The 20,779-nt window shown below is 43.9% G+C and overlaps 1 protein-coding gene across 2 annotated transcripts in view; it reads left to right on the top strand.

Moving 5' to 3' along the window:
* Lama4 (laminin subunit alpha 4) overlaps positions 1–20,779 on the top strand; it is a 141,491-nt gene that overhangs the window by 45,227 nt on the left and 75,485 nt on the right. The window contains exons 4-8 of one of the 2 annotated variants that reach the window (XM_087910856.1): positions 1,812–1,892; positions 9,892–10,106; positions 12,320–12,394; positions 14,394–14,545; positions 16,683–16,793. In XM_087910856.1, coding sequence (XP_087766982.1) covers positions 1,812–1,892; positions 9,892–10,106; positions 12,320–12,394; positions 14,394–14,545; positions 16,683–16,793 — 634 coding nt within the window. Of the gene's footprint in view, positions 1–1,811; positions 1,893–9,891; positions 10,107–12,319; positions 12,416–14,393; positions 14,546–16,682; positions 16,794–20,779 lie in introns of both variants that reach the window. The other variant, XM_087910855.1, reaches the window with a different exon arrangement.

Here is a 20,779-nt window from a genome sequence, read left to right as displayed (position 1 = left end):
TGATCTGGTTTTATTATTGATTTAGTTAAGGAACGATCTCAAGCATTAATCAGACATATTACAAAAGGTCAAATGTCCTACTGTCATTTTCAGCTTTCAAAAACTATTCCTATTGCATACACACACACACACACACACACACACACACACACACACTCAGAGAAGGCGTCAGGCTTTAATTCTCACATCCAATAATAGGGATTCCCCTGTCTTTAAAGCCTAAACAGTTAATGCTAGTGAAAATAGAACTGACCATCCATGGCTTGTGCTGCACTGCCCAGAGCCTGCACCATGGAAACCAATCAGTGGTCCTGCCATTGTTTCCAAGGGTCATTTGCATAGAGTCCCCTTGTTTATCCTGGGGCTGGCCAGACATCCTCTGTGCTGACCAGCAGCAATGCTAATCACTTCAATTAAGGAAAATGGCATCTGTCTGAAACAGTAGGACACCAAATAAATGCAGAGGACTCCAGACACCCCAAGCAGATGTTTCCTCTTTGAGCTGTGGGCAGGCTGGATAGAGCACCTTCAAAGAAAGATGCATGAGTATTTATTCATTTTCTGAATGCAATGGGCAAGACTTCTCTAGGTCAGCTAAGGAATAAGAGCAGGCAAAATAAAGGGTGAAATCCCAAGGAAATGTAATGTCATTGGAATGTTTTCACCACACTGCTGAGAAAGTAAATTGTGAGCCTTTCAACGAGGAGCACACGCTGTTTTGTACCAATCTTGTAACCGCTGTTGAGTAAAGCAGACATAGACCTTTGCTTTTCCTCAGTCATCATTAGAGTGAAATTGCTAAAAGTGCTCGAAGATACAGGCAGAGGTCACGAGCAGAGGTCACACTCTGCTGATTGCACAGTGCAGAAGCCAAAAAGTAATGTGAAAGTCACACACGCACACACACACACACACTACACCTCCACTTCACACAACTGGTGTGCCACTGTGAAATTTCCCACACCAGAAAGTGTAACACTTCATTTCTTCTGTCTCAATAAATTAGGATAGGATTCTGCTGGACCAATATTTTTATTACATTTCTGGCTTTATGTTCTAATTTTTTTTTTTTACTAACGTAAGAATAAAAAAGGAAGAGGAGAGGGGAGAGAAAGAAGAAAAAAAGGAATTCCCAGGCGGTGGATTTGTGAGTTTGTGTGTGTATGTGTGTGTTTGTGTGTATGAGTGCGTATATGTACACAATGGGCTATTTCTTTCTTGAGGACTTGTTTTTGAAGTTCTTTGATCTACTTCAGCCAGTTCCCTTCACTGGCTGAATATGTAAGGTACACAGAGAATTTCTAAAAGGTTAAGGGTTTGTGGATTATATTAACACCAGGTCATGATCTTTCAAAACAGAGGTTGAGTGTAGAAAAACTGTGAAGAAACTTTTAATGTATACACAAAAAGTGGCAGAAATATGAGAGAATTCTATACAAGTCTAAAGTTATTAGTGAATTTTCTATTTATGGCTTTTCAACATCTATTTTATAATTGTACTTAAAAGGTAATATTATAAAAGCATATTTGAATACATATGTTCTAGACAATCTGCTATGTTAGAAACTCCTAGTGCTTCAGGCAGAACTAATAAACCACCACTATATGGAGAAATGATATACCTGGGAGACGGCCCCACAGGGAGTGGGTGTTTTGTGTCTGCTTGGTGTTCAGTCTGTTCTGAAGGGTAAAAATAATCACATGCGTTGGAGAGCAAACAGGTAGAAATGACCTAATTTAAAGTTAAGACAACCCTCTCGCCTTACAAATCAGTATAATAGAATGAATTGTAACATTTCTCATGACTCTAGCTTTGCAGAATCCTGCTACCGGAAAAGCGGAGCTGTTCGGTGTATTTGCAAAGAAAACTATGCTGGGCCTAACTGTGAACGGTGGGTAAATGAAATCCTTTATTTTTTTTTCCTGTGATGGCAGAGAACACTTTGTGTGTTTATGTGCTTCAGCTCCACCGTGTTTCTCTTCAATGATTTTGAGATTGATGTATAAGTTAGGGGTGGAGAAATATTTCAGAACCCCAAGTAGGGTGTTGTCCTCAAACTCCATGTCCCACCCAGTACTGTTATAATAGTGTTTCCTTGGGATCCAAACCAGCATGGTATCTTGGGATAAATGGACAGGAAGGAAGAAACTGAATCTGGATGTATCGGGGAAGTTCTCCAGATGATTTTAGTAAGCCTCCCCTCTCTCCATCATAACAAACCAGCACTGTAATTCATGTCTCTCCCATAAAGAGTAGGACTCCCCGGGTAAATAGAAAGTGAATCGTCTTATCTTGAATCCTCTATTGCTCATAGAATGAGAAATGTACAAAGCACTAACCGGTTACTTAAGTGGCTCATCATCCCATCTCTTACAAAATAAAAAACACAGACCTGGGTGTTCTGCACCTATTTGGTGCTTACACAAAATGATTTGGTTTTTTCTGTTTTTGTTTGTTTTTGGTTTTTGGTTTTTTGTTGGTCTCCCTGGTTTTTGCTGAGGAGAGGCCTCAGCAGCTAGATATGCGAGACTTCCCACTGAATGATTTCCTAGTAAGATATGTGCCAATCATTCCACCTGTCGGCTGTTCACAGTTCTCGAAGATGAAATGCCTTTACTAAAAGAATCTCACAGAGAAATTTTCCTAACAGAGCCACTGACCTCACTATTGGCCCTAGCAACTCCAGCATGTCATGAGTCCATAAAGGCAGGGAGAGAAGGGCCAGAGGTACTGCCTAACTTCCAGTCTAGCAATATATCCACAGACGTCTCTCCTCGTGGACAGCAGACACAGACCAACCCCTCAGCAAGATTCACAAACTCAGCCCGTGGCTTAAGAAGTAAACTTTTAATTACAAGACATCTATCCCCTTAGAAATATCCCTGCATCTCCCAGAGGGTAGTTCTGGGACTCAAAAAGAGCCACAGTTCGTGGTGAAGCCAAAAGATCTCCACGTCATTATGCTGACTTTCAAAAGTGCAGGATGGAGGTAATTCTTGCGCCTGGTGACTGGAAGTCTTCCTTTCAGCTGACATTATGGGAGGGAAAGGGAGAGTTGAGAACCCACATGAGAATTGGCAAAGGAGATCAGATAGATGATTAACTAATGTTTGTGACACCATCATTATGTGTCTCCTTATTTGGAGACACAGAAATATGAGGCACACAGTTTACTCATTTTCTGGCTCTGTGGGAGGTCTGAGATAATTGTTTATCATGCAAGGATGGAGGTTTTTCTCCTGTGTCTGAAGTTAAATTCTGTGTAGTCTGATTAGGACGGAGCGTTTTGCTAATGGATCTCCAGTGTCTGCTATAAGGAGTTAATGGCCCTGCTGATCAAGTGCCAGGCTGGCACACAGAAGACCTCTGTAGGGAAACAAGGTCCCCACTCTAACACAGGGCAGCATGCAGATAAAAAAAAGTACCCTGCACATATCAGAGGCTCATGGGATCTGCCATTACCCAGTAAGCCTGAGTTTGATATGTTTTCTGCTGATGAAAACATATGCTTTAGAAAGAACTCCAGGAGACTGTAGAGTGGAGGGATTCTGAGTCAGCACACTGCAGAGATACTTACATAGCCATGTTCCCTGCTGCATTGCTCACAGTAGCTAAGATGTGGAGCAAGCCAGGTGTTCCTTCAATGGATAAGCAGATGAGAAAATGCACATGTACGCAAGGGAATTTTATTCAGCTCCAAAGTAGAATGTAGTATGGCATTTGCGGGGGGTGCATGGAACTGGATAGAGGATGTTATGTTTAGCAGAATAAGCCAGACTCTTGAAAGAGTTTGGTTGTGAGCTAACAAGTGGGTGCTAGGAACTAAACCCAGGTCCTCTGCAAGAACAGCCAGAGCTCTGAACCACTGGGCCATCTCTTCAGCCTTCTGATTTCTTTTAGTTTGGTTTGCATTCTATTTGAAATTCCATTTTGGCTTTCTTCTCAGACATATAAAAGCCATAGGTATGAGGAGTCTCCACCCAGTTTTACATTTGAAATTCTAAGATCATTTAGATGAACACTGGAGGGTGCAGCCTATGTCAAAATTTATTCTTTAAAATGAGTCACACTATATGCCAATTGAAAGGTCTAAAACATAAAATACATTTTGTTTACTCTGTCTCTTACCCTACTAAGTAATGTAGACCAAATGCAGCCACCCACTGTGACTTTTTGTAGGCAGTTTTCTGTTCCAATCACTTGCTCCCAAATAACCACTAAGTCTTAATTTTAATTGTAAATGTTCAGCCCACAGCTCAGGTTTATTACTAACTAGCTCTTACAACTCAAATTAACCCATTTCCATTAATCTACATACTGCCCCAAGGCTCATGACTTTACCTCTCCAGCATGTCTTGCTTACTCTCCATCTGGCCTGCCTCTCTCTCTCTCTCTCTCTCTCTCTCTCTCTCTCTTTTCCTCCTCTCCCTCCTCCTCCTCCTCCTCCTCTTTCTTCTTCTCAATGTGCTTAGTTTGGTTGTTCCACATATACTTGCTGCATAGCTCCCAGCCAGTCAGCTTTTTATTAACAAATCTGAGTGACAACTCTTCACAGTGTACAAAAGAATTATTCCACAACAACTCATAGTCGGCCTGGGCTCCCACCTGCCTCTTTTTCCTAAAGCTCCCCTCCTACGTCCTGGACATGACAATCCTCAGGTCCCCAGGATCAACCGGAGAACTTTAAACACTTCTGTTCTTAGACTATAACCATGATGCTAACAGTAGTCACTAACACTTACTGAGTGCTTTCTATCTGTGTGTCGGGCATGTTGTAAACACTGCACATACAGCAACAGACTTAAATGTCAAAGCCATACTATGACCTATCATTTTAGCCTTATTTATAAGAGGAAGAAACGGAGAGGAAAAGGATGAAGTCATGTTTTTTCTTCTTCTTCTTCTTCCTTTTTTTTTTTTTGGAGACAGGGTTTTTCTGTAGCTTTGGAGCATGTCCTGGTATTATTTAAAAATATATATCCAGGTACCAACAGTATATCAGGTACTGTGATATGGGATGAGTGGATGGTAAAATTACTGTTTCTGTAGGTGAGCTCACAGTGTCATAGCAGAGATTAGAAGAAACATGGATCTAGCCGGGTGTTGGTGTGCACACCTTTAATCCCTACACTCGGGAGGCAGAGGCAGGTGGATCTCTGAGTTTGAGGCCAGCTTGGTCTACAGAGTGAGTTCCAGGGGAAGGTTTGCTTTTCTCATTCCTATCCAGTGTTACCTTCTGTCCTCAAGGTACACTTAAACGATGTGGAACCTGGCACTCAGAGCCATGAGGAGACTCAATCTAAGACCATATGGGTGGGTAATGATAGATCCAACATCCACATCCAGAGCCTCTGCACGCAACAGAATTTTTCAGACCGCAAGCTTGCCCGGTCTCAGTGCTTCTGCCTTAGTGGCTCACGTTGCCTTTAATCACATACTTTCATCCTTTGAATTTTCTGTCCAGTAAAGGACCCTACTCAGACCTTATGAAGCTTTGCCATGTGGGTGCTGTTGCTAGAGCATCAGAGGAGAATGGGGGAAACCAAAACAAATCCTAAGGTGTGGGGTGGAGAAGGACTCCCGCGAGACACAGGCAGAGGGCACAGTGTCATCAGAGATGCCGGTGACGGTAGTGAGGATATTGGTGATGTTAGCCTTAGAAATTAACAAATAAACAAAAGAATAATAAAGAAGGCTGGGAAAGCACTAACAGTTATTGTGGTTTTTGATGATGCAGAAATTTGGCCTAATTTCCTCTAAAAGGCACCAGGTCTCGGAACAAGCTGTCAGCATTGTCTTTTTCATAAGATTCCTCCGAAGCCTGTTTTCTGTCTTGCCTCTGGCCTTTTGACTTCTGACCTTACGTTTCCCTAGCCTTATTTCTCAGTCTTTAATAAACAAGAGACTCACATTTAAATGACACCTACTCTCTAACATGCTTTCCCTCTCTTGAAATGCCCCCTGAAGATGACTACACTATGACCCTCCCAGAAAAATTTCTAAGCCACCGAAGCAAGGAGTTTTGACTTCCACAAAAAAGGCTTTCGGTGGCAGCTGTGTGGCCCTCGGGGGAAAGGCTGAAGAGGAAGGAGAGGGAACAACAGCTATAGATCAAAACTGCTTTTATTTTATTTTATTTTTTTTTAAGGCTGGGCATGATGACACATGTCTCAATCCTAGCATCTGGAAGGGGAAAGAAGGAGAATCAGTAGGTCAATGTCATCCTTGGCTACATAGCGAGTTCATGGCTATCTTTGGCTACATAGCAAGTTCAAGGTCTACCTAGGCTATGCAAGCCTTTTCTCAAAAAAGAAAACAAAAAAGTTGATTTCTTAAATGCATTGAATGGATTATCGGTTTATCCACATTGGCTTCCTTCTCTGTAAATGTAAAATTTTAAAGGAGACAATAAATAAGGAAAACATTTGTATGTTAACTCTGTTAAGTCCATAAGGGTTCAAAGTTTAGGTTGTAACTTCAGGGGTTGATTCTAAACCAAAAGATGGTCTTGAAACTCAGTGGTTTCCATTGTGATCAAGATTCCAATTTACAGGATACAAAAACTTGTTTTCCTCTCTGTGTGTGTATACACATACACATATGTATGTATGTATGTATGTGGAGGTCAGGTGCCTTCTTCAATAATTCTCTACCTTACGTTTTGAAACAGTAGTTTCAAAAAACAGAGTTTTGAAACTGAAGTTGAATTTTGCTAATTCAGCTCTGCAAGCTGGTCAGTGAGATCCAACCATCTCCCCATCTCCATTCCCCACGCTAGAATTATGTACATGTCCTTTAATTTATGTGCACTCTGAAAATTAAACTCAGGTCTCATGTTTACACCATCAGCACTTTATCAACTGAGCCATCTCCAGGTGTCCCTTGGTTTCCCTTTTCTGGAAGGCCAGGAGGCAACCTATAGTGACGGAATGAAGTCAAGAAGGAAACAAAGGAACTGGCGTCTGGTCCCCAGGAAGCACGCAAGTCCTTTCACCCAAGCCCTCAAGATTCCCAGCTGCCCGCTGAAGTAGATCTGAATCCAATTTCAATGAACCAACAAGTCTAATATTTTCTGTTGGTGAACTGCAGCAAATAATAGAAATTCAATCCAGCCACATGCTCCATAGATGAATAATTTATGCTGGCTGGAAGACCAAAGGCCCTAGAAATCTGAGGCACAAAGACATAAGGAAATATGAATAACAAAACTTATTGGACATTTCCTCTCGGGGTGTTTCTTTGTAGAGTATAGAACTTACATTCATCCTCGTCTCTTTCATTGACTTGTAGAGTACATTATATTATATTTAATTCATTTCCTGTTCTTTCAGAACAGGAGCTGTATTTTCCTCTTCCTGCCCACCCTCCCCCTGCATGTCTTACATAAAATTGACATGAATTGTCCCTCTGTTGGATGACTTTATTCATTCAGAGCAGCAGCAGTTTGGTACAGAGTAGAAGAAGGGAAAAAACATCAGGGTTGGAAGGTCTGAGCCTTGAGTTTTGACCTCCTGTGTGATCCTGGAAAACAGAGGTGGCTAGCCTCTCAGGCACCTTGCGGGGTGTGAGTGCTCTCCCTCCAGCTGCCAATGGGAACTGAAAGAGCTAACAAGAGAGCAGCTCTGAGACACGGTTCAAGCAAAGGACATAAAGACTGACAGACACCGACGTTACAATTCCACCGAAAGACGGACATAGAGACCAACTTCAGAAAAAGGCCGAGAGCTGTGCACCATGACAGTAATGGGGTTCCAGTGTCCTGGGATTATGTGTGATTTGCCGGCACTCATTGATCTGTTTTTCAAATGCTCTGAATCAGGGCTCTCCTGCCTCAGAGGGAAAACTTTTTAAATGTAGTAATTTATTATTATTGCCCTGATGGTTGATCTCTTTGCAAAGTCCTCCCTAAGATCCACTTTGGAGAGCATCTCCCCAAAGATACAGTATCTTATTATCATTGCCCTGATGGTTGACTTCTTTGCAAACTCCTCCCTATGGTCCACTTCTGAGATCATCTTCCCAAACCTATCTAACCCACATCCCTCTTCAGTCTCTGTCCCATTCTGAGAGTGGCCAACACCATTTCTTCACACTCAGAACCCTCCCCTAGATTTCTCTTTATTTTTCCTTTCCCTTGAGACCTTTGACTCCACTAAGAAGTGATCACATTTCTTCCAGCCCCTCCCACGCTCCCTTCAGCTCCTCTTAGCCCCATCTTCCCTAACCTAGCTGTAGGCCATACAGCAAAGAACAGTCCACGGTCACCCAGCAAACACCTGTAGTTTATCCTTGACATACGCTCTAAAAATGCAATACTGCATCGAAATCCAAATTCCTACCTTTTCCTTCAAAAGTAAGATCTGCCAGTCCAAGTCCTTTGTTCCCCAAAGGCTAATAACCTGGTAATAAAGGACTGGGGCCATCGGGCAAGTGCCCCTTTAAGCGGGGCCAGCAGTCCTCACTCTCAAAACAGGATCACTTTGGGAAAGAAGAAGAAGGCATTTCTGCCTCCATTTCTGTTCTCCAGAGGGAGAACACCTCACCCCGAGTACCCAGTGTGGCTCATGAGTGATGGCTGAAGACAGCTGGTCTCCAGCTCCTTAAAGGTCGCTATGATATCGATACTAGCTTGTCCCTCCAGTAGATGAGGTGTGCACTTGGTCTCTATTAGTTCACATACTAAAGCACCCAGAAGAACAGCAGTCTGGGTTCTACTCTGTTTATTTCTGATAGTGTTAGTTCTGCCACCCACTTTCTGTTCAGACCACCTTTGCTCAATCACAAGATGGCCATCAGTGGCTAATGACCTAGCCTGCTGCCCTTCTGTGCCATTCAAACAAGGGTCTAGGCTATGCTTCTGTGCTGGCTAATTTCATGTCAACTTGACACAAACTAGAGTCATCTGAGAGGAGGGAACCTCAGTTGAGAAAATGTGTACAGAAGTTCCAGTTGTAGGGTGTTTTCTTAATTAGTGATCAATGGGGAAGGGGTCAGCCCATTGAGGGTGGTGCCATCCCCAGAGTAGTAGTCCTGGTTTCTGTGAGCAAGTCATGGAAAGCAAGCTGGTGAGCAGCTCCCCTCTATGGCCTCTGTATCAGCTCCTGCCTCCAAGTTCCGGCCCTGCTTGCGTTCCTGTCCTGACTTCCTTCAGGGATAGACTATGATACGGAAGTATAAGACAAATAAACCATTTCCTCCATGACTTGATTTTGTTGATGGTGGTTCAAGATAGCAGCAGGAACCCTAACTAGGACAGCTTTTATGGAATTGTTCCCAAATCAGATACTTTGGGCTAGGAGAATGCTCAGCACTGATTGGCTCAGGCTAAGTTCCTTGGACAATTCATTATGGCAAGACAGGGTGTGACGGTTCTCAGTAGAGGTGCGACTAACATTTTGGTCAGGATATTACTCAGCTGTATCCTATTGATGCATCCTACCTCTTACTGGACATTTAGCAAAGGCGACCCCACCCATCACATGCCAGCTATGCAGACCAGTCCCCAAGATTACCAACAATGCCCTCATATTAATTCAACTAAGACGCTGCTACATCTGAAGCCTGAATAATCTAGAACACATGGAGAAGGAATGGTTCAAAAAAAAACCTCTAAAGGGGAGAGATGAGAGATAATACTCATAATCTTAGCAGTTTGCAGGGTGAGAAAGAAGATCAGCCTGGGATGTATGGAAAACACAGAATCAAAATAAATATGCAAATAAGCAATGATAATGTTTAGAAGTCTGGTCATATTAATAATATGGGAGAACTAGAATGAATTCCAGGTAGGATCTACAAACACTCACTATATATTTATTCTATGTAGGAAAGATTTTTTAGTTATGAAGTAACTATGGATGCTAAATAGTTGGCATGCTTAACACTTTCAGATGTGCTCCTGGTTACTATGGAAACCCCTTACTCATTGGAAGCACCTGTAAGAAGTGTGACTGCAGTGGCAATTCGGATCCCAATCTGATCTTTGAAGACTGCGATGAAATCACTGGCCAGTGTAGGAACTGCTTACGAAACACCACAGGCTTCAAGTGTGAGCGCTGTGCTCCTGGCTATTACGGAGACGCCAGGACCGCCAAGAACTGTGCAGGTACAGGTTCTAAAACCCTCAGCAGGCTGTGTAGCCAATACTGCTCTCCGTCAGAACTGAATTTGGGTGAAGAATTTTTGCTGAGGGAATACTCCCGATGTCCTCCTGATATTCATTTAGAGTAGTGGTTTTCAACCTTCAAATGCTGCAACCTTTGAAGATAGTTCCTCACATTGCGGTGACCCCTATCCAAAAAACTATTTCTGTTGCTACTCTATAACTATAATTTTGCTACTGTTATGAGTCCTAATGTAGATAGACATATGATATGCGGGATATCGGTATGCAACATGACCCACAGGTTGAGAACTGCTGGTCTAGGGCAATACACAGACTGCACATCAAAATTTACCACAGTTAGACATTTTCAAATCAGCAACCAATGACCCTTAGCTTGTGAGTGGAGTGAAGCAAGAGACAACAACGTGAGTGATTTCTTATTATGTTTGTATTTGTGATCTCGATTGAAGAAATAAGTCCTATCGTGATGAGTTAACCTGTGTTGACCAGGGACTGAATGGAATCTGATGTGGCTCAAGTGAGTTATTTTTGCTTTGGAAGCCGTGTCCTCTTCCAGTTACGCTTAATAAAACTAACGTTCCAGACAAGCAAATTCGAAAGGCACAGACACGGCTGAATCACACAGGGCCCTCTCCATTCCCTCACATCGCAGAGCCAGCACTTCAGAGAGGGGGAGAAAAATCTCATGGTTCGACCTCCGTTCAACTGAGGTGCTCACTCATCCTTCATTTCTCCAGCACCTTTGCTGCACAGAGTGAAGCTCTTCAGATGGGAAGTGAACCTGCCTTCCTCCAGGAGGAAGGAGGGCGGAACCTGAGTGCTTCTTCTCCCTAGGCTACTTTTAGGAAGGATGACAGAGAAGCAGGGAGTGTTACAGCGTGCATTCTGAAAAATCCCCCAGTTGAAAGAGTCACTTGAAAGACTTACAGAGGGAAGAGTTTACTATCGAGAAGGATGTACCTGTGATCTACCATAGTGAAAAGAAACAAGCCTACAGAAAAAGAAAGGCTTCCAGAGCCACAATACTAAAAAACAATGGCAGGAAGAAGACTGTGCAGTGAGACAGGTCAGGCATTAGAAGTGTGGCGGGAAAATAAGCCTTAAAAATGGCATCATTATTCTCAAAGCACTAACTAAACCTCTATTTAAACAATAAAGATGCAGCTGCTCCTAGATGATACTGCTGTGGGAAGCAACGGAGCAGGACCTGGCAGAAGGCTCTGATAAGTCTGTGTTTTGTGGAGCATTACACAGTTGAAGTATAATAAGCGATATTACTATACTTGGAGTGAATCTTCTGTGGTTTCTCTGTGAAGAAAAACTCCTACTTCTATTCCAGCTCATGGCTGGCTAGCTAGCAGAGGGAGCCTAGGGATTCTTAAATTATTACAAATTTACTTCCACACAAAAGCTCCAAGCAGAGGGAGGGGAGATTCAGAACGTAACTGGGTGGTAAAGCACACGGTTGGTTCAGTCCCCATCATTGCCTGGGGAACTACTGGAAAATTAAAAGTCTAATAAGATTGGGTTTTGGTTTTTTCCAAAAGGATTTACTGAAAAATCACCAGTAGACGAATGATGGGCTCTCGAGCCTTTTACATTCGTGTAAATATGTTCCAAATTCTTTCCCTGGCACTATTCCTAGCATCCCCCTGACACCTCCCATTTGGAGTTCCGAATCAGTCTTGCCAAGAGTCAAAGGCTTGGGAGCCAAGAAGTGCTCCTGGGCCTCATCACTCTCTCCTCTGGGGCTGTTCCCTCACACCTGGCAGGGACCAACCCCGCTGCTGGATTCACTGGAGACTCTTGGTGCTCAAAGGATGGCTTTCGATTTCAAGATGAATGCTGGGCTCTGGGGCCATTGTTTCCTTGTGAGAATTTCCCAGGCCTTTCTGAACGAAAGATCCGTTGAGTTAGCAGAGAATCCAAAAGAGCTGGAAGAGGAATCCTAGGAAATGAGATTTCATTTTGCTTTGGGGTCGTCTTTGCCCATCTCCCCTGCCTTCGCTGAGCTGGCAGAACGGCATTATCTTGACGTCATAACCTCCGTACTCGTGAAGATGAATCCAGTTAATTCCCACTGAAGGATTTCAGGGCAGTGGCCAGCGTTTCTGGGAACCACGGAGAGACAGCCCTGCTGTAAGCATTAGACGATGACTCCCGGCTCTCATGTTGTTTTTTTTTCCCCACAGTGTGCAACTGCGGGGGCGGCCCATGTGACAGCATAACCGGAGAGTGCCTGGAAGAAGGACTTGAACTCCCTACAGGCATGGACTGCCCAACCATAAGTAAAAATAACAGTACATGAATGACTAACCTACTTTCTCTAATGCGCTACAGGTGTTCAGTTAGCAAGAGCCATTTGCAGTTAAAAAAAAAATTCAAAATAGTGGAAGGAAAGAACTGACCCCCAAAATTATTCTTCACATCCACAACACAACGAGGCGCACACACACACACACACACACACACCCCACATACCATACAACACATACACACACCCCATACACACACTCCACATAGCACGCAAACACACCATACATACATATACCAGACACATGCACACCACACACACATAGACACACATACATATACACACCCCACATACACATATACAGACCACACACACACAACATACACACATATATCAAGCACACACACACACACACACACACACACACACACACACACACTAAATGGGTAATACATATAGTAAAAGCAAATATAAAGATGGACACAATTCCACTTTCCCTGGACATGTTTTACCCACAGCCCTGGATTTAAGGCTGTATTCACTCCAGAGTAATGGACCCTGTACAAAGGTCCCTGGTGGTCCTGTCCCATTCAGCAGTGAGGCTGTTGGTGACATCACTCCACTTTAGACATCTTACTCAGCTGATCTTCACACTCAGCTTCACACTTCCAGGACAGAGCTCCTTCTGCACTGACTGAGCAGCCCTCAGATAACGGGACAGACAGTGCTTCACGACATCTGTAGACAGGGAAATACCAGGAGACTTAGGCAGCTTCCCCAACTCGCCCCACATCTGGGGAGTGACCAGAAGTAAAGCAAAAGGCCCTACGAAACGGGGTCCCTTTCTTTCTTCCCTGGTGTCCTTTGTCACTCTTGAGCAATGAAGCTTTTGTCTTACAGAATATTTGCACATTATGCATCCCTTCCCCAAAACAAAAGTCTATTGGTCCCAATGGTCTCGTGGGCAGGAGAGTAAATACAGCCAGTGGATCATATCTTAGAAGATGCTCAGGATGGGAGATACAGCAGGGCAAAGTCTATAATTATCAACTAGACTGTCCCTTGGCCAGCTCCATTTAAAGATACCCAGGTACCTGAATAGCCCTAAACATCTTCAGCAGCCTGAAGTGTAGGCTGGGAACTTAGGGGCAGTACTATGTTGACCTTCCAATAACAAATTAACATATTAACATGCATTAACCCATTAGCCACCATTTCCCAGCTCTCTGGAAAGCAGCCGCTCCCGTGAGAAGGAGCATGGAAACTGGCGAGGTAGAAAGAGAGGTCAAGACACGGTGCAGAGCTCAGTGCGTGTTCCTTTGGACGGTATCCATGGAGGGCGGCTGGGTCCTGGGCGGGGATCACGGTGTGAAAGATGAGAAGCGATGAGAAACTGGGGCTCAGCTCCTCAACATGCCCAGGTTTAGTCAGAGCTTTGGCTCCTTTCTTGGAAACCAACTCATGCATGACATTAACCAAAAATTGTACCCTGCAGATCGGCTCTGAGGACTTGTTCATCCAGACAGGAGGCGGGGCATGGAGAGGAGACGGGACCCTCCCTGGGGGAGGCAAAGGCAGGTGCAGCATTCCTGCACTGCCTGGGAAAAGCTAGGGGGAAAGAAAGATGCTGGGCCACTGGCCTGCTCTTCCAGGGCCACCAAGCAAAGACTAGAGGCTGACAAGAATGGAATCTTTCCGGGGGGCGGGGCCCCACTACTAAGGAAAAGTGGGCAGGGCTTCTTGTCCATCCATCCCATGATGCTCCTCCTTCCTGTCAGCAATCAGTGTTGCTATTAACCTCCCGTCCCTGCTGCCTGTTTCTCATTATGTTTTAAGTCAAAAACTCCCGCCTGAGGTACAGTTGGCTTGGTAAAGACTGGTTCTACAGGGCTCGAGCATCGCCTCAGGAAACAAAAATAGACATGGTATTAGCCAGGGGGGTCCAGCATAAGGCCATATGCTTCCAGCTGCCTTTCGGTTCCACAGAAACGACATCCCTGTTTCCTCTGCAGGCTGTGACAAGTGCATCTGGGACCTGACTGATGACCTACGATTAGCGGCGCTCTCCATCCAGGAGAGCAAATCCGGGCTGTTGAGCGTGTCCTCTGGTGCAGCGGCGCACAGGCACATCAGCGAGATGAACTCCACCATCCACCTCCTCAAAGTATGCTGGATGTTGTACTTTTGTCTACGCTGACAACGCAGTTCCACAGGTTCCCTCGTAGCAACTCTGTGTCCCTTTGGCCACTGAGCTCCGTGGCTGTATTACAGACTGTAAGCTCAGCATGGGTAACACCCAGTCACATGAGAAGTCAGGAAAAGCTCACCACAACCATGAGCTAATGCCCCACTCAGAAGCGGCCATTTATGTAAGAGAGCATACGGGAAATGAAATCACTAAAAGACTAGCATCTACACAGAACACTTTGGTTGGCAAAATTTCACACTTATTAGTCAAGCACAAACCTATCTACCCAGTGCACCTTAGTTTCAGTTCCCTGGGTTTTGAGCTCTCTCTCTCTCTCTCTCTCTCTCTCTCTCTCTCTCTCTCTCTCTCTCTCTGTGTGTGTGTGTGTGTGTGTGTGTGTGTGTGAATCTCTGTTTCTGAAACACATGCCCACATCCTCAACCACACAAACGTATGCATGATGTATGTTTGTTCTCGTACCTCTATAGAAGAAACAAGTTAAAGGAAGTCAATGGAGAAAAAAAATCAATGAAGTAAATAGATAAAATAAAAAGGTCTACCTATCTAAGCTTGAAGAGGCCTTTCTTCTTGTAACGAACCTCCATCACAGCTAACAGATGTCTTTATGAACAAGCTTAGTGGAAAGCCCGCAGACTTAACTCCAGAACGATTCTATTTTCTAGCATAAAGCCTGAAAGTTCACACTTTCCACTGTTTTGTCCATACCCAGCTCTAGCCATAGCTATGTGAGCTCAGTCTCTGCTTTTTCAGCGTCCTCGCATAGAAATGAGGAAGTTACTGGGGGACAGCCAATGAGCTGGAATATGTAAAGCAGTCAGAACAGGACCTAAGCATTCATTACTCTTGGGGGTTCAAATAATGTCCACAATTGGCTGCAAACGTGCAGTGCAGACACCAAAATAAATGTCCTAAGCTGTAGCACTGGGCGAAATCTCAGTGAGCATTTGGGACTGCTTTGCCCAACTCCCCTGCTGGGACACACGAGAGCATTAATTCTCAGAGGAATGCCCCAGACCCAGGGCACTGAAGGCACTCAGCCCTTTCCAAAGGTGCACCTCACAAGAGTGTCACTGCACTGCGGCTGGCAGCAGGCTCTACTAGGATTAAAGGACTTAATCCAAAGTAGCGCCAGGACAGCTACATTTCCGCCAACCTTCTCAAAACTGCCAAAGTGGGGGGAGGGCAGTGACCCAAAATAACGAGAATTTATCTCTTGCATCCAAAGAAGGAAAATGTATTTCTAAAATTCCATTTTCATTGATCTTGATTACTCGATGTGTTTCTCTGAGACCTGACTAGATTGAAGTTTGCCAGATTCCCAAGGCCACCTCCAGCCTAGTTATAGTGTTGTGACAATAGAAAAGGGTGCCCTCTCCTAGAGCCAGTCCAGAGTCTGGCCAGGACCTGTATTTCAGCTGCCTTAAGTGGAGCCAGTGGCTTTTGGTCCCAGAAGCTCAGTTCCTTCCTGTCGACCCACTCTATACAGAATTCTGCAACAGTCTGAGAATCCTCTAAGAAGAACAGAGGTCAGGGGCTTGAGAGATGGCTCAGTGGTCAAGAGCACTGGCTGCCCTTACAGAGGACTTGGGTTCAATTCCCAGCATCCACATGGAGGTTCACAACTGCCTGTCACTTCAGTTCCAGGGGATCTGATGCCATCTTCTGGCCTCCTGGGCGTGGCACGCACATCGTGTACAGACACGGTGCAGGCAAAACAACCACATATATACAATAAAAATACATTCAAAAAGAAAGGAAAAGAAGTCACAATCTACCTAAATCTTCCTGTACTGAAAGAGTCATGAGTATTCCAGAACCTGTGTCCGGGACTGGAAAGATGTTCAGCACTTTAGATTGAATAAGTCCCTTGCAGAGGAGCAGTTAAGTTCCTAGCACCCATGCTGAGTGGCTCACAATCACCAGTAACTCCAGCTCTATGGAGGCAACGCCCTCTTGTGGCCTCTGTAAATACTACACATTCACAAATTCACACTAAGATACTCCATACATATTTAATTTAAAAATATATAAAAATCTTTTAGAACTGGTGGGACACAACGGTTCATAATTTTGAAAACCTTTGTTTCTACAGACCAGGCTGTCAGAGAGAGAAAACCAATACACCCTTAGAAAGATCCAGATCAGCAACTCTGAGAGCACCATGAGAAGCCTTCTGTCTGATGTGGAAGAGCTGGGTGAGAAGGTATGTATTCAGTGTCTCATCTGCTGCATGACAAAACTTCTGGGGAGACCCAACACATACATCTATTCACCCCAGATACCACCAAAGTCCACGTTGGTGAACTACTGGGTTTGCTTAGGGTTGCTTAGAAGAATATGGCTGGGGAGTTACTTACAGTAGGAGCAGAAGAACTCAAAAGACAGGTGCATCAGCAAAGCCCACCCAAAAATGGGTGACAGCTCACAAAGTTGGGAACCTGGAGCACACTGCACAGTCTGCAGGCAGCTCAGCGGGCTGGAGAGGGCCCTTTCCAGGTGACTCGGTTGGTCTAAGCCTCTTCAGGCAGCTGGTCTGGTCTTAGATTCTTCTTTGTAGTTGGTTTATCTGAGTTTCCTCTGCACCTTAGCTCAGATCCTCTGAGAGGGACACTCAGCTTTTGCTGTTCTCTCTGGCAGGGGAGGCCCAGTGAATCTGGTCAGTTTCAGGGACTTCCTGAAGCTATTCTGAGTTGTTTACCTTCCTGTCTAAGAAGCGTCTCTGTAGGATAGGTTATTTCAATCTCAGAGGAAACTGTTAAAGCAACAGGACCTACCTTGAAGAGTCCAGGTAGCCCATGTGAGCCAAGAAAGTCACAACAATGAACCTTGAAGAGTTAAGTAACCCGTGATGGGCCACATAAATCAAGGCCAGATCCACGGAGAGAGTTAACACAGGACATCTTCCTGATTTCTCCGTTTTAATCGGTTTTCTTGAAAAAATGTGTTTAAGGGGAACATTCTATGCATTTCTAGCTGGCTATCACAGTTGATGTGTGCTGCAATTAGGATAGTCTGTTTGCTTGAGCACTGTACAGGTAAGGGCTGTCGACCATCCAGAAATATGCTTATTATATACAATAAACACTTTAAATGTTAGTAAAAGAGTATTAAATGCAAAGAGGAAAACAAGAAATTACAATGAAAAGGGAAGTCTGCAAGATGGTAAAAAACAAAGTCACTCTGTTAGGGCTGCCAAGGTGGCTCAGATGATAAGAACTCCTGACACACAAGCCTGGCAACCCAAGTTCAATCTCCAGACCCCATGTGCAGACGACTCATGTTTAAAAGTTCTTATTGAACCTTGGCATGCATCATACACACAGACACACACACTGACATGCACACACACAAGAAGAAAAAGAAGCTATGTTTTAAAACAGAAAGACCAAGTTTATCATCTACATTACACCATAAATTAAAATAAATTCCAGATAGATTAGAGAATCAAGAAGAAATTTCAAGCCTACAGAAAAATAGAATCAAGTCATTAACTAGCATAAATGCAGTGTGAAGCTCTGCAAAAATATCGACAATAGATTTGACAAGTTCTAACTTCAGCTCTCAGAGAAACACTGAATAAATAAATAGCCAAATAGAGTGAAGAGACACACTCAGAGATCCATGACTTAGAAAAACTCTCACACAAGGCTCGAGAGTTGGCTCAGTGATGGAAAGTGCCTGTTGCTCTTGCAGAGGTCCCAGGTTCTGTTCTCAGCACCCACACAGTAACTCCAACTGTCTGTAACTTCAGTCCCAGGATGTTCACCAGCCTCTTCCGACCTCTGAGGACACTAGGAAAACACATGCTGTCCTCTCATTATTTGTGTTCATTTCCATGGTGATGAAAAATCAATGGTACGGCCTCGAGCTTGACGCCTCTACCTCATGGGTCCCAAATGGTCAAAATCTCACAAAGTCTATTCATCTCAAGTTACTAGGTTTTGGAGACGTTTGGAGTTTAGAATTATATATATTATTGTTGTTATTTATTTGCCAACCTCTTTATATAAACCTTCCAGCCCCTATTTGGAAATCCCTAGAACTAGTCCATACCATTTACCCCTGGGATTACCCTGAAGGATGTCCGTGTATCTGTGCTTACAGAGAACCCATGCTCTAAAGGTTTTCCCTTTTGCTGCGCTGATCTGACCCATCTAGAAATTCCAAAGGTTCCACTCTCCATGTTCCCAAGCCTATTATGCCCAAAGCAGAGCACAGTGACCTATGAGCTGAGACGGAAAGAGTAGCATTCTCCCAATGGCAGCTTCTCTCTGGGTCCTAAAAGTCTGCAATGGAGGCCATTGTCACAGATGTCAAGTTCACCGTAGTCTTCCAGCCACACAAAGAGCACCTATGTATCATCACCTCATGCAAAGAAATATATGGGAAGCATGTTAAAAGTGTTTGATCCTCTTCCCTGGTCCTGCCAAAAAAGTCAGATGAGAGAAATTGAGATCCTTTTCAGAAGCCTTACAGACTGGTCACTTCATAGTCACTTTGACAGGTGCTAGGTGTTTGGAAGTAAATACTAGGCCCTGTTCTCAAGGTGCCCAGAGTCTCGCAGGGAGAGGATATATTGTTTAAAATGATACACAGTTTAGCAACGGAGTCCTCGTACAGAAGAAACCAGAGTAACTCTAAGGAAGAAATAGTGAAAGTGAATTCTCTCATTAAGGAAGGTGAATATTGCCTCCTGTGTTGAGAATGACAAGGAGTTTATCAAGAAGTTCCAAGGGGAATGTACCATAATGCAAAGAATGTGAAGAATATGACATGTTCTTGGCACTAGAAGAATTTTAACCTTGGCCTTGCGTTGATTTAAGTATTAGACAATAGGCAGGAAGTAAGAGTAGAAGCTATTCCCAGTGGCTAGACCATGATGAATCTTGCCCAGCATACTCAGGAATGTGTGCCTTTCAACTGTTGAAGTCACTGAAGTGTTTACATAGGGCCGCTGATTCCAGTTGCATTTCCGAAGCATTTTTTGTCTGTAGAGAGGACAAACTGGTGAGGGAAGACTCCGGGGTTAAGGTGCAATGACAGACTGCCACCGGAGACAGGAAAAGAGAGTGCTTGGTTGCTTCCCTGCCTTCCCTTGTAGAAGATTTGCCCTGAGAGTGATGGGCTGAAGCAGTAGCCATAGAGGAGGAAATAGCAAGAATAACAAGTAGAATAAATGAGGCAGTATGACCAATTAGACGTCACAAGGAGCAGGGAGGGACGTTCTGTCTGGGTGAAACTGATCACGAAGACTTAAAAATGCAGAGTGCATCGCCCTGGACATTTAAGCATGAGGTACCTCTAGATGTCCAGAGGCAGCCAGTGTGCCCAGAGTCAGCAGCTCAGACACTAGATGAGGGGCGCACCAGTATCCAGATGTGACCAATGTTTAGGAGGAAGGGAAGCTCACGGAGGTTGACATCACTGTTCAGGTTTGAGAAAGCGCACCAGCATTCCTACTGCCTGTCTCGCTGGGGCTGTCTTCATTTGCACTTGTGACCCAGGGTAAGGACTAAAATGTTCCCACTTTCGATCACAAAAGAATGCCAACTTAAACAATAAAATTCATGGTGATCCTACAGACTGGTTATCACCATCACATAAGTTAAATAAACATAAAGAGAATTCACCATGGGGGTCAGTAAATGGTCACTCTTTTGTAATGATGTAAATAATCAACCAGTTTATAACTATGAGTAATGTTTTAACTGCAGGTTTGGGTTGCTTTTTTTTTTTTAAAGCAAGGCACACCTGTTTATCATGTGCACATTCCATTACTCTCCTTCCATGAGCAAAGTTCAAGAAAAGAAGTTAAACTTTTAAAAATTCCCTACATATTGTATTGTATTTGGTAATTTTTCAATTTCAAGTGCTAAATGGTCACCTTTATGGCTCTTTACAACGGAGAGTGCTACAGGTCCCTGTCTATCCTTATATCTCACAGCGCCCTCTGGTGCTCATTAGCTAGAAGTTTTCTTTTTTTCTTTTTATCATTTCCATTATTCTTTTTTTCATTTAAAATTTTTTTCATACAACATATTTGGTCATGTTTGTCCCCTGTCCTCCCCATTTCCATACCCACCAAACTGAACATTCCTTTTTCCTCTCTTTGAAAACAAGCAAACAAATAAATAAAAAACAAAAACAAAAGTCCCAACAAACACACACACAAATATTCCACAAAAACAA

Source organism: Myodes glareolus, chromosome 1, assembly GCF_982192425.1.
Source record: "Myodes glareolus chromosome 1, mMyoGla1.1, whole genome shotgun sequence".
In the NCBI taxonomy this organism is placed as follows: domain Eukaryota; kingdom Metazoa; phylum Chordata; class Mammalia; order Rodentia; family Cricetidae; genus Myodes; species Myodes glareolus.
This window is presented reverse-complemented; position numbering and strand designations above follow the sequence as displayed.